This window comes from Drosophila arizonae, chromosome 4 (assembly GCF_054131065.1).
Source record: "Drosophila arizonae isolate 15081-1271.41 chromosome 4, UAZ_ARI_1.0, whole genome shotgun sequence".
Lineage (NCBI taxonomy): Eukaryota > Metazoa > Arthropoda > Insecta > Diptera > Drosophilidae > Drosophila > Drosophila arizonae.
In genome coordinates this window covers 5,829,035-5,843,423 of record NC_142924.1, presented here as the reverse complement: position 1 = coordinate 5,843,423, position 14,389 = coordinate 5,829,035, and the positions used below count along the sequence as shown (strand labels likewise).

General features: G+C 39.8%; 1 protein-coding gene across 5 annotated transcripts in view; it reads right to left on the bottom strand.

The window, feature by feature from the left end:
- Positions 1-12,918, bottom strand: part of Rbp6 (RNA-binding protein 6) — a 205,749-nt gene extending 192,831 nt beyond the window's left edge. For all 5 annotated transcript variants that reach the window (XM_089467844.1, XM_089467843.1, XM_089467845.1 and 2 more), the window contains exon 1: positions 12,144-12,918. In XM_089467844.1, coding sequence (XP_089323970.1) covers positions 12,144-12,268 — 125 coding nt within the window. In that variant the 5' untranslated portion in view covers positions 12,269-12,918. The remainder of the gene's footprint in view (positions 1-12,143) is intronic.
- Between the last annotated feature and the right edge of the window lie 1,471 nt (positions 12,919-14,389).

Here is a 14,389-nt window from a genome sequence, read left to right as displayed (position 1 = left end):
AGGCCTGCAAACGAAGCCGGAGCCCCAAACCCAGCAGCCAGACAAATACAGGCGCACACACTCACACACACTCGCACACACACTTGTGCCATTCATGCGCAAGTCGTCACCCATTCACTGGCTCTCTGGGCTCTAGCTTTGGCGCTGGCTTGGGCTCTGGCCGAGCTTTGGCGCTGAGCTCTGGGTTTGAGTTCTACGCTTTGCTCTTTATAAAGCAGACCCCCATATCTGCACCCACCCGCCTACCTCCACACGCTCTCTCCATGCCCGTCGCCTCGTTCAACCTCGACCGCCGTTTGCCGCTTGTTTGCCATTCAAAATCCGTTCAGACTTTCTATGCGCATAGAAAATTGTTGCTCTCTCGCTTGCACACACACGCACTCACACACATGCACCCATTCGCCCATGCCACGCCCCACTCAAGCTGCGTTTCCCTGCACTAGTTGACGTTTTTCTATTGTGGCTTCATTGTTGAATAGAAAAATGTGCAAAATAGTAACGAAAAAAAAAAGTGGAGAAAAAAATAAAATATATATATAAATAATACACATAAACGAGAGGCAAGAAAATAGCAAAACAGCCCAACTCCCCTGCCCTGCCCTGCCCTGCCCTGTCCTCCCCTCTTGGGGGCACACGCATGCAGAGCGTAGCAGACGTCGTCGCTGCAGTCGGACTTAGCGCTGCCTCACATGGAAATAAAAGTGCAGATCTTGTAACTTTAGTAATTTTTCACATGACAAATTATGTGAGCGGTGCCACCAACAAAGGGCCACCACGGCTGAAGTGGGGTTCGTTCGCGGCGGTGGCGGAGCAAAGTGGTCGCCGAAGTGCAGCACACACACACACACATACACAGTGCACTGACAAAAGCCCAAAGCAGCTAAATGGGCCAACGTTATGCAAGTGCCGGAGCATGCGAGCGTGCGACAGACCTGCGGCTGGTCATTCGGCAGTCGGACAAGAGATGAACCACTGGCTGTCTGTATGTGTGCGTGTGAGTGTGTGAGTGTACCACATGAGTTGCAAGTGCAATTGAGCGTGGCAGGTGAAGGGCTGGGGGTATGTGGTATGTGGAGAAAGAGAGTAGAGTGCAGAATTGCATATATGACGATCAACAATGCTGGAGCTGGAGTTGAAGTTGAAATTGGATTTGGATTTGAAGAGGTTCTTGACTCACCAACTCCAACTTGGAGAGTCTTGGAGAGTATCTCTTCAAGTTCCATTTGACTGTCCAAGTCAAACTCCGACCCACTGATGATAGTTGAATTATTAATTCCAGAATCTACTAACCAACTATCTCTCCTCCGATCTCTCTCTCTCTCTCTCTCTCTCTCTGTCCCTTTCTATTCTCTCAACTATTTGTATATTTACATTTTACCAAGGCGAACCAGTGGCTCAGTCGAGCCAAAGAACGAACCACAGCACAACTGCTTGCAAGACTTTTTGAATGAATTTACAAGACTTTCATGAGCGACTCAGCCTCAAAGCAAGTGCCACAATTCAAAGCTGCAGCTAAGAATTGTTTCATTGTGTCGTTAAGCTGTTTGAAGCAGTTGCACAAAGCGAAGTACTTGCTTTACTAGGTTCACACTGTGAATCTGCTGAGAACCAACTGTCTTACTGGGTTCACTCTGTAAGACTACTATGAAACTCAAATGAGATTTCTTACATTTAAATTAGAGATATGAAATTTATTCTGTATTTGATTATTTTTAATTCTATATTGTTATCTATTTAATTATTATGTATAATTATAATTAATTTCACAATTCTCTCTTCTGTTCTATCTTGTATGCCTCTATCATACCAAACGCCCATTGGGCCCATTAAAAGATCTAACCAAAACACGCTTAGCCAGCGCTATGATTCGAAAATTTGCCATTTAATATAATTGAAATCAAAGAAAACCCATTTACTTCCGACACTTGGAAACAAAAGCGCATACAATGTGCTAGGGTCTATTAACACATATCGATTCAGTTTACATACGCGTTTGCAACACTACACAAATCTATTCTCTTTGCACTCTATGCCTGCTCTCTCTCTCCCTCTGTATCTCTCTCTTTCTTTCTCTGTAATGGTTGGTCTTTAAACAAATTATGAAAGGATTTTTCATGCACATAAACGCCAGACCACAAAACCAATGCACAATCTCTAGCTAACCATTCCAAATACACTGCAAAAGGGCAACTGTAGTTTGTCAGACAGTTTGACATGTTAAAAGTAGCATTGAAATATTTGAAACTATTAAGATTTAGTCTTTACAGTTTAAAAAGGGAGAATGAACACTGAAATTGCCGGATATATTAAAATTTAGACTACAGTTTAAAAAGGGAGGATAAATTTTATATAATTCAGTATTTTCTGTATTTTTGGTATTTTTGGTATTTTTTAGTATTTTTTAGTTTTTTTCGTAAGTTTTAGCTATTCACAGTTTGTAGCTTAAATCGAGACTTCATAGAACATTGAATATGCCGGATATATTAAAATGTAGACTACAGTCTAAAAAGGGAGTATAAATTTTATATATATCAGCATTTTTAGTATTTTTACGGCATTTTTAGTATTTTTTTGGTATTTTCTTAGAATTTTTGTAAGCTCTAGTTATTCACAGTTTGTAGCTTAAATCAAAACATAATAGAACATTGAAATCGCCGGATATATTAAAATTTAGAGTACAGTTTTGAAAGGGAGATTGAATTTTATATAATTCTGTACTTTCGGTATTTTTTGGCATTTTTTGGTATTTTCGGTATTTTTTAGTATTTTTCGTAAGTTTTAGCTATTCACAGTTTGTAGCTTAAATCAAGACATAATAGAACACTGAAATCGCTGGATATATTAAAATTTAGAGTACAGTTTTGAAAGGGAGATTGAATTTTATATAATTCAGTACTTTCGGTATTTTTTGGTATTTTTGGTATTTTCGGTATTTTCGGTATTTTCTTAGTATTCTTCGTAAGTTTTAGCTATTCACAGTTTGTAGCTTAAATCGAGACTTCACAGAACATTGAATATGCCGGATATATTAGAATGTAGACTACAGTCTAGAAAGGGAGTATGAATTTTATATATGTGTATCAGCATTTTTAGTATTTTTATGGTATTTTTAGTATTTTTTGGTATTTTCTCAGTATTTTTGTAAGCTCTAGTTATTCACAGCTTGTAGTTCAAATCAAGACTTTATAGAATATTGAAATTGCCGGATATATTAATATTTAAACGACAGTTTAGCAAGGGAGAATGAATTTTATACAATTCAGTACTTTGGTATTTTTTGGTATTTTCTCAGTATTTTTGTAAGCTCTAGTAATTCGCAGTTTGAAGCTTAAATCATATTTCCGTATTTTTGGTATTTTCTTCATAAATTATTTCTAGGTATCAATAAAGTGTATTCATAGCTGCGTTCTATGCAACAACATTTAAAGTTTGTTTTCTATTCTTTCTTATGTTGAACACACACACACACACACGCTTACAGATTGAGGGAGAGAAAACCTGTGGACAATTTGACTCCCGGTTAAGTCAAAACGTCCGATGACTATCAACAACATCATCAAAATGCAGCAACAACAACAACAGGAATGAAAATAGAAATGGATATGAGACTGGAGAGCTGTAGAGCTGCAGAGAGCTGCGGCTGATGATGATTATGATGATGATGAAGAGTTGCTGCAATTGCAGCGTGGTTACCATCTCCGCTTGTGCGTGTGTGTGTGTGTATGTGAGTGTGTATGTATTGCATGGACAGAACTAAAAACTAAACCAAGAGCCGTTCGCAGCTATGCTAAAGCATAAATATATGTTTGCCGCACGACAATTGTCTGAGCCGAGCGACACATTCAAGGCGTGCTTGGAGTGGGTGTGCGAGGTTGCTTAGTGGGCGTGGCAGACACGCAACTATTTGTAAGACAGAGCGCATGTATGTGTGTGTGTGTGTGTGTGTAGTACTGAAAAGGTGCCAGACATAGCTCGAGCTGCGTCTAAATGTTGAGGCCAGGCAATGTTTCATATGCAGCGCCCACACCTAACCACATCTAACCCTCCCTCTCTCTCTCTCTCTCATGTGTGTGTGCGTAATAGAAAAAGAACTTTTTACAGTTGCATCGATTTAATCGTGCGGAAAGCTAAATACACGGACAACCGGCGACGGCGTCTGGAAGCGGCCTAAAAATTGGGATACGCTTGGCTTCAAAGCAACTTTTTCGACTCATTTAAAGCCAGTCAGCGACTTAGTCTACCTCTCTACCTCTCTCTTACTCTCTCAATGGGTCTCCTTCTCTCTGCTTCACATGCAATTTATGTATAATGAATATGGTGGGTGGCTTGTGGCGCTGCACTTTGCGCTTGAAAGGCTGCATTGTGAAAATGTCGGCGATACATTTTTCTTAGCCGCAAGATAGAAAAACTTTTTTCTTTCTTATTGCGTAAGCCGTCTTGTAGGCGGCCGAATGGGCGACCAATAGGGCGTTACAGGCAGCACCCACTATAGGAGACCCCAGCCTCAGCACCTTCGGCATTTTCTAATGCCGAGCTGCACTTGCTAACTTGTTATTTTGGCTCGGCTGCTGCCAAAAGTTATGACTGCATTTAGCAGCGGCAGCAAAGCCAATGGCAAAAGTTTTTCTTTCTGCCATTGCATTGATTTGCCAACGGAGGATAGTGGAAATAAATACGTATACGTAATTCCATATACATTTAGGCCAAGCATTATAGTGAGCAATTCAAGCATTGCCTTCCCACCCCTCTCTCTCCATTTCGTTTCGTTTCCCCCTTTTTGAAACAGCCTGTCAAGCTGCTCCATTTTAATCGAACTGTTTACCCAAAAGTGCAGCTAAAGCAAATGAAAAGTTTCACAAATGCCGTGTCAGTACGAGTCTAAGTTTCTCTCCATCTCACTCCCCCTCAATCTCTTCTCTTTCCCTTTGTATCTCTGCCTCACTTACTGAGATTGTAAATTGAATTTTGATAATGTCAATTGGATACAATAAAGTTTTTGCTTGCGGTTGCAATCAGTGTTGCCAGGTTTTGAGACACAAAAATAGCAAAATCGTCTCTAAAAAATAGCTGAAAATAGCTAAACAAATTTTAAAATAGCTTACAAAGTAGCTGAAACCTTTATGCATTATGCATTTACTTAAAATTTTATTTTTAAATGTTATTTAATAATGTTACAATTTGGTCCAAATCCAAATCATCATCAGAATTATATTTTTGATTAACTGGAATCATGTTTAAATGAAATCATGGAAAATGTTTAAATTTTTTGGCCAAAGGCGCCAATCGCAGTTTTATGTTTTTTTTGTCGCGGCATGCATTTTAATATCGTGCAATTTGGCAAAAACACTGCATTTGCAGTATATACAATACGCCCGCCTGTTGTCCGACTCATCCTCCTTAATCCAATTCTTAAATTCGGTGATTGTTTTCCAGGAATCACGAAATTTCTGCTTATATTTTGTATCCATCACATACAATTAATGCCAAGAAGCGCGCCAAGAAGAATTAGCGATGGTGTAAATTCACAACTGATGTTATAAGTACGATAAAGTCGTGGTGGTAGTATCGCGCAGATCATTACGTACAATTTGGGACTTAATCGAAAAATGTTTTTTTTTTTTTTGCTTTAAATACTAAAATCAAATTCAAAATATTCGTTTGTAAAATAGCTAAATTTATAGCTAATAGCATTTTCAAAATTTTCATAGCATTTAGGGTTCAAAAATAGCTAAAAATGCTATTAAATAGCTAATCTGGCAACACTGGTTGCAATGGCCCAAATGGACAAGCAGAACGAAGCGCTGTTGTGTAACAGCTTTATGTTAAGTGAGCTTTAGGCTTTAACAGCAGCTTAGTAGAGCAATGTTAGAGCGAATCTAAGCTGCTATGGCTGTCTCGTTTTCTCTTTGAGATTCCCAGAGTTGAGTTGAAAGAATGTTAGTTAACAGTGGCTAGTCCTAACAGCAGCTTATAGCAAATTTTTGATCAATTATTCCTTTGCCTTTCTATGGATTCGATCTACATATTTATAATTCTTCTTTCGATGGAGTTCTCTCACGCTCTTTCTCTCGATCCCTTTATGAGATACATATCTTCCTATTTCTCCATCTCTCTCTCTTTCTCTCTCTTTCTCTCGCTCTCTCTCCATCTATCCATTCTATAACCCTACTTCCTCTACCCTCTCTCACAGCAGCTCTTTCACATAACAATTGTCTGTTAATAGAGTTCGTATTTAACAGCAGCTTAAATCAAACGTCATTTAAAGCACTTTACAACACTGCCGTAGCTGCAGTGCCACCTCTGTTAGTTCTTAATTGCCCATAAAACATTTGTAAACAACGGGCAAACAACATATTTAAGTCACAGCTAATTTATGCACATGACTAACAAGGCAATTCGTAAAATACAAAAACAAAAAACATGCTAAAAGCTAAACTAAAATGTGGCACGAAATATGAAATTTTTCGACACCAAAAGGGAGCAAACAAAAAACAAAAAATAAAGCAAAGCAAAGCCCACAGGCATTTTGTGCATAAAAACATGTCAATATTTGTACATAAACAATTTATGTATATTTATTCCAAACACTGATTCGTGTGAAAAAAAATTACATGCATAACAAAATATGCAAATAATGTTAAGTGGCGCCGGGCGTTGACAACTGTTGCTCAGCTGTTATCGATAGGTAAGCAAATCCTCTGTGAAGCCGCAGAAATAATTGAGGAAAATGCATAAAATTTGAGCTAGCTTACTTACTCTACTCCTAAATGATATAAATAATCAGGGATTATCAATCTATGCTCGCTCAAATATTCTGGTTTGCAAATGTTTGTTCATATAGCATAAGTTTAAAGCAGTCAGCACTAGCGTTAATTGTTATCGATAACTAAGCAACATCTCTATACAAACGGGGGCTCTTTTATGAAACCCATTAGAGCTAAACATGAGAGGACTGATTCAGAAGCCAATTTCTGTTTTCCAGCATAAGCAAATGCCCTCAATTGTAGCCCCTCGATAATAACTGTTATCGATATCCAAAACAACATCGATGACCGCAGTGTTGTGCAACGGTTCGTGCGGCACTTAAAGCAGGACACGACGCTGATTTTTTGGAATAGAGCCGCTGTAACACTTTGCGCTAATGGCTCTGCCCTCTGGGCACAAATTGCCACAGGTCTCATTATGCACAGAGCGAGAGAGCGAGGGAGTGAGAGACAGATAGTGAGAGAGCGAGAGAGCAAGCATAGCTTATTGACAGTCAGACGGCAGTTATAAACCAAAAATGACGACAACAATATGGAATTGCGCACACAGCGACACAAAATCATTTGAAAGCAATTACGGCATGGCCGTCCGATCCGCCGGACGGTAGCGAGAGAGGCACAGTGGCCGGGATTGCGGGGGGCTGAGTCTAAAAGGGCGACGACGACCGTGTACAATGAATCAATTTACGAAACGTAACAAAGCCACAATTACAAGCGAGCATAGACAAGAACAAAACGACAATTACGAAAAGAGCAGCGAGTGCAATTGCATTTCCAATTGCAGTTGCTCATTGCAGTTTGTTGCAGTTGCATTTGTTGCCGTTGCCGTTGTCTTTTTTTTTCTGCTACTTCTGCTCTTGCTTTTGTTTTTTGGTTTTTTTTTTTTTTTTTTGGCCTGGCACACGCGTTAAATGATGCGACGGCCCATGCAGCTGTCGGAGGGGGCCGTGGACTTAGCCAGAGCCGACGACAACATCAACGGAGACAACAACGACAACGACGACGAGAAGAAAACCGCAAACGAGTTGTATTTTCCTTTTTATATTTATTTATATTTTGAATACTCTTTCGAAATGGTAAAAAGAGTATATTCCTCTTTGGAGATAAAGAGTTGATGTTTGGGCATCTCTGATCTTAAACCAACACCAAGTCTTGTTGAGTACACCCAGTGGAGCTAGAATTTATAGAGTACTTAAAGCATATTGTGACGACGATAATGAGTTGCTGTAAATCTTTTATCTAAAATTTGAGCAAAAGCTGTGGAACTTCCCTCATATCGCTAATATCCTCAACAGATTCAAAGCTCCAATCATAACTGAATCAATTTTACCAACCAAAATAATCAGATGAGTCGAAATCATTAATATTTGCACCGCTTCAGCATCCTGATCGAGCATTTTATAGTCGGTTACTCCCAATTCCATTGTTCTCACTTCTTTTTTTATGTTCTAAGTTTTCTTCTTTCTTTTTTTTTTTGGACCCGCGTGTCAGTTGTAATAGATAATTGTCGAAGTCGCATGCCAGTCGTAGCTCATTTTATATACCCTGTAAAGCGAGTGAGCCAAATGTCGATCTATTTGGTATTATATGAAGTGTGAGAATATTTCTAAATTATTCAAGTGAATAGTAATTTAATAATTATAAATCATGGTTTCAAATGAGCTAAATGTTAGTGGTAAAAGAATATTTACTTCTTAAAATAAATCAAATCTTTGCTCGACAAAAATTAACAATTTTGGTAAACCGTTTAGTAAAATATATATTATATAAATTTAAATTTTAAAATAAAAAAGTTAATATATTTGTTAGCAATAAAACAAAAACTATATTAAGAAAATAAAAATTATTAAAATCTTTACAAATATATACATATATCAATTGAAATGAACTAAATACCAATACTTAAATAAATTAATTAAAATTTATAAAGTTACCAATTTCTCTTTTATTTTTTTTTTAGTAAATAATTAATTTATATAAATATTAATTCATATGCACTTTATAGGGCATTCATAGGTCCTATCATTGGCATATCGCTGCGACTCTCACTTGTTTCTGTTTTTGCACTAAAAATACATTGGCAAAGTGAATTGTATTAATAGCAGGGCATTTATTTAGTTATTTCTTTCTATGTTCGTTTACTTTTTGTTCTTCTCTTTTGTTTTTATTTATATTTATTTTTATTTCTATACATAAATATATATATAAATATATTTGTTGTTGTTGTTGTTGCTTTCCTTCATACATTTTGCATTTTGTGTTTATTTACTTTGCCGTTTTTGCGCGTTGCCAGCAAATCTCTTCGCTAGGGCCCTTCAAAAGATTTATAAACTAGCCGGCTAGGTAAATATAACGGGGCATGAGGGTCGGGGCGGAGTGGAGCCAAAGTGGGGGCCTACACTGAATAGGACGTCCAAATTTACTGAGCCGTAACGAGCTGCGATCGCCGGCCCGCGGCAAGCGAAAGAAACTGTGAATGGAATTGTATTCGCAATGTTGCACAACGTTTTGCGCTAAAAGATACATTTGTATCTGTATCTCAGACGGCGTGAGTGTGTGCATGCGTGTGTGTGTGCTTGTGTGTGTATCTCGCAGCGTCATCAAAAGGTATTTTGCATTAATTCAAGATTTATGCATTCAACATGCGCTAGGTGCTGCAGTTGCCATTCGCGCCGCCATCGCAGACATTGCCCCAATGTTGCATTGCCTGTTGCCTGTTGCACCTGCCACCGCTGTCGCTGTTGCTGTCGCTGTTGCTGTCGCTGTCTCTGTCGCTGCCACTGTCGACGCCGACGTCAACGTCAAGCGTGGAGCTGCCAGCAGCAGGTGATCCATTTCTTTTATCCGGTAGCTCTTCGCTTTGTGCCCCGAAAAGAGCCTATTTTCGAATGTGTGTATGTGTATTTATGTGTATGTGTGTGTGTTTGGCAACTAATGCAGTTAGACAAGATGAGCTAGGGAGCAGCTCATTGGGAAGTGCTGAAATTCGCCCGAGTTATACAATTTGCAGCGCTTCGATAATAGATATATGTATATACATATATACACGTAAGTTCCACAGCTTCATAAATATATAACTATATATTCATATTCACATATATATATATGAATCAACAGATATAGGTGCATACTATATAAGTAGGAAACTGCATAATTTATAGGCCTTGCGTGTTCAATGGGTTGCGACGACGGCGACGGCGACAGCGCTTTGGCCATATGGCAAAAGGCAAAAGGCGAACTGCAACAGCAGCGGCATCCACATGGAAAGCGGCCCAGTGGCAGTTGCAGTGGCAGTGGCAGATGCAGATGCTGATTACCGTGCGCAATTCGCTGGAACTGAAAACTGAAATCTGAAGTGCTGCCAGATAATTCATAATGCCTCTACTCAAGTCGATGCTTCATAAGCAAAAGGTTTTCCTTTTCTGCCTTCAAGTCTTAATTAAATTATTTTTGTAATCATTTTGAAAGCTTTGCTTTGCAGGTATTTTACATTTTCTCTTTGACTTCTTATTTCTTTCTCTCTCACTCTCTTACTATCAAGTTGCCAAGCAATCCTAGAATATGTCCTTGGATGCATCTCGTTAGTTTCTGAATCTCTGTCACTACATCTCTAACTATGCCATCAAATTCTCTATATTTCAATACTTATGCATGGCATATCATATCTCTTTCCCTTTATTTTCTCTCTCTCTCCTCATGCCATTTTTCCTATCTTTATCCATTCTCGTTATCTTCCCATACATCACACGTCTTTTCTTTACCTCTACCTATATCTCACACTCTATATCTCAACCTTTATATCCACTATCTTCGCCTCTCTCTCTCTCTCTCTCTCTCTCTCTCTCTCTCTCTTTCTCTGTCACTCCTTCTCACTTTCTATCTATCTTCACCTCTTTCTCTTTCTGTCTCTCTCTCTCTGTCTCGTATTCCTTCTCTCTTCTTTTCCGATCTCCCACCTCTATATATGTATATCTCCATGTTCCTCACTCTCTCTCCCCCAACCATATTACCTTCTCTCTCACTCTCTCTTTGATTTTCCATTCCCTCTATCTCTATCTCTCTCTCTCACACTCTCTCTCTCTTCATTCTTTTTATCATCCCACCACCTACCAACCTTACTTTTGCTCTACCTTTATCTCCCTCACTCCCTTTTAAAATTAGTTAAAATTTCCAGCTAATCCACCCAAAATGCGCCTTTCTCTGCGCTACTCAAACACATTAGCTGGCATCAGTGACCGTCGTCCCATGTCCACATACAAAGTTTTGTTTATTTCACACTCGGCTATCATTTAGCCTTCCAACTGTTATAGTCTACCATCTCCCCCTCTCTCTCTCTCTCTCTTTCTCACGCTCATCTCCCATCTCTGTTCGCTCGGGCAGCTCATTTAGCTCAGTTTAGTGCCAATCATTTGCCATTCATTTGGCCGTTGTCTGACTTTGTGACAGTTTTGCGCCCGAAATGCACAACCGATGCAAATTATCAGCAATGCAGCTTGCAATTAATCTGCTGCATATGACACCGCAATCACAACTTAACCCATTTCACAGTTAGTCCACCCAAACGATAATAAACTGTTGCCCAAATGAGGATTGAGGGCGAGTGGGAGGTCGGGGGTCATGCCTTACAGTCGGGAACTGCAGCTGCAACTGCTACTGCAGTCCACTAAAGCACTAAACTCAATGGCTTTAATTGAATTTTGATGTCCTTAGCAAATTGTTTTCTAATTAGTTTCAGCGTGGCCCTAGCCAAGGGATGGCCAGCAGCATGACCAGAACGAGTTTGGCCTGGCGCTGGGGGAGCCGGCGCTTCGTCTATCTCATCCGGCTGGGCAGTTGACACAGAAAAAGTTTCTGTCAACAGTTCTTTCACACGCCCCGCCCAGTGGCCGGGAGGCGGCACTGGAGTCGCGCGGGCTTTTCGCACTTGGCTTCAATAATGACAACTTAAAAGTAAAACAGGCAAGACTAAATCAGAGGCGATTGATTGACCAGCAGATACCCTGTAAGCAGCACAGTACAGGACATGACATTGGCATGGATCCCAAAGTCATATAGCCCAATATAACATATTTGAAGATCAAACAGATGCAGTTTACAAAGCTCCTTTTCTGCATATCATATGTCTCATAATTGCATACCAACAAAAATATATAGACCATATTATCACATATTATATATTCCCATATTATCCCAGAGTATTCGAAACATCAGTTAAGTGCAATTAGACAAAGAACCAGAGAATTTATCGTATCAGATGCTGCCGCAACTAAAGCTAAATCAATGTTATGCAAGTTGCATGCCACACCAATCTACCCGACATTTAATTTACAGGATATACGCAACTAAAACAATTAATGCCACGTTCACGTCGACACTTACCCAGGATCATTTGGCACCTCCGAAGGCGAAACGGGCCCCAGCTCCGTTTGCTGCTGCTGCTGCTGCTGTTGTTGTTGTTGTTGCTGCTGCTGCTGCTGCTGTTGCTGCTCAATCTTGATGTCCATGTTGGCTAAATCGCTCTCGCTCACTGTCCTGCTGTCTATCTCTTTTCCCCTGGCTATGTGTACGCTGCTCGCTCTCTAGCTCTGGCTGCTCTGGAACTCTGTGTGTGCTTCGGCTAATGTTCTAAAAACTGTTGATGCGACTGTTGCTGCTGCTGCATTGAAGAGGGTGTGTGGGTGTATGCGTGTGTGTGTGTTGAGGTGTGTGTGTGTGTGTGTGTGTGGCTACGTCTAATGCTAACTAAGACGACGGCGAGTCCGGCGACGGCGACGTGGTGAGCTATCAATCTAACTCTCCGTTTTAATCATTGACAATGGCTGCTCGCGCGAGTTCCATTTGTTGTTGTTGTTGTTATTGATTTTCGTAATTATTATTTTAATTTTATTTACTTCTTTCTTTACTATTTTGTTTATCCAAAACAAAATTGTTTACGTTTTTTGTTACATTTCGCACTTGGAATCACATTTCTGGGTTGTTGCTTCGTTTTGCAGGCCACTTTTGGTTAACAAAGTTTAAGGGTTTTTTTTTGTTTTTATTTATTTTTTTTTTTTTTTTCTTTAATTTACTTTTGCTTAGTTTAATTATTTGAGAAATGTTTTAGAAACGTTGCGTTAACTATTGTTGTTTGAATTGTTTTGAAGGCAACATATTACTGCAATTATATACATACATACGTATATAGAAAATATACATGTATAAATAAAAATAAAACAAAATTAAAGTAAAAACCTAAACCAAATCACGCCATCAAATTGGCTGAAACCTAAAACAAATTGCAATTTCTAAGCAGCTGTAGTCGATAGCCTCTGGCCGTAAACTTCAAATGATTCGAAACGTAAAATCGTAAACTTCAAACAACTGTGCGAGGGGCGAGGGGCGAGGGGGGTGTGGCGCTATAGCTAGATATGTTACAATGAATATCGCTGTTGCAAGCATTTTTTCATTTCCATTTCTCTCTTTTGTGTAAAAATGCAAATATAGTTCAAAAGGTCTTTAAGCGGCAAAGTTCTTCTATGCGCTTCTCAAACATCCGCCTGATATGCATCTGTGAATGCTGTTGCTGTTGCCTTTGTTAAACGAACGCTGAGCGCAACTGGCAAAGCTCTTCCCCGTCTAATACTAAGCTGAGCTTAAGCGTTAAAGAGAAAACATTCTTTTGCGCTTTCCAACACTGCTGATTAACTGCTATGACAATTTCTATGCCCTTAGAATTGACGCTGTGGTAAATCCTTTTGCAAGCTGCCTTCCATGAAACACATTTCGCAAAAAAAAAAACAAATGTGTGCAAGCGAAAGCGATTTCATAGCAATTTGCTTTTGCTGTTGTTGTTGCCATTGTTTTTTTGTGCTTTTGCAAAACACGCCTTGATCTTTCCCACACCCACACGCACACAATCACAGACACATACATGTGTATGTAAACAGAGTATTGCATGCAATGGGGACAGCGTGTTGACTCCCCGAAAGCAAGAAGAAGAAGAACAACAACAACAACATCGAGCTTTATAATAACGCGCAGCATGCAAGCGACACATACGCATACACACACACACACACACACAGCGACTCATACATGCACACAGTGGGTGGGGAGCTAGCTGTTACGGTACATGCACCGTTACAACGAGAGCAGAAGTTAACTGGCGGCGGCAGCAAACACGTGACCCGCCAATTGTGACAATTGGCAGCAGCGACGACAGCACAAAAAATTCGCTGCGAAAATCAAACGAAAATTACAGAATGTGATCGAGTGCATAAAACTGCCGCCAGTTGGCGCCACGATCGTCTATACGTATGTGTGTGTGTGTAATTGGAGAGTTTCGGTTTAAGCTCCTGCTTGGCATTGTTGTTGCTTTAGTAACTTTGCCGGCCGGCCGCCATTTTGCACGTGCGATCGAGAAAAAGCCTTTTGCCGCTTGTCGCTTGCTGTTGGCTTTTAGCTGTTGGCTCTTTACGTGTGGGCAGAGCTGTCGCTGCCTTTTATTTATTTCCGGCCTAACAAACACTTGGCCTAAAAAACCAAACACACTTTGCCATTTCCCACACCAACGCGCACAAACATGCACAGACATGCACACACAGTCAAATTGCACTTTATTTGCCGTTTGTTTGTAATTAGAATTG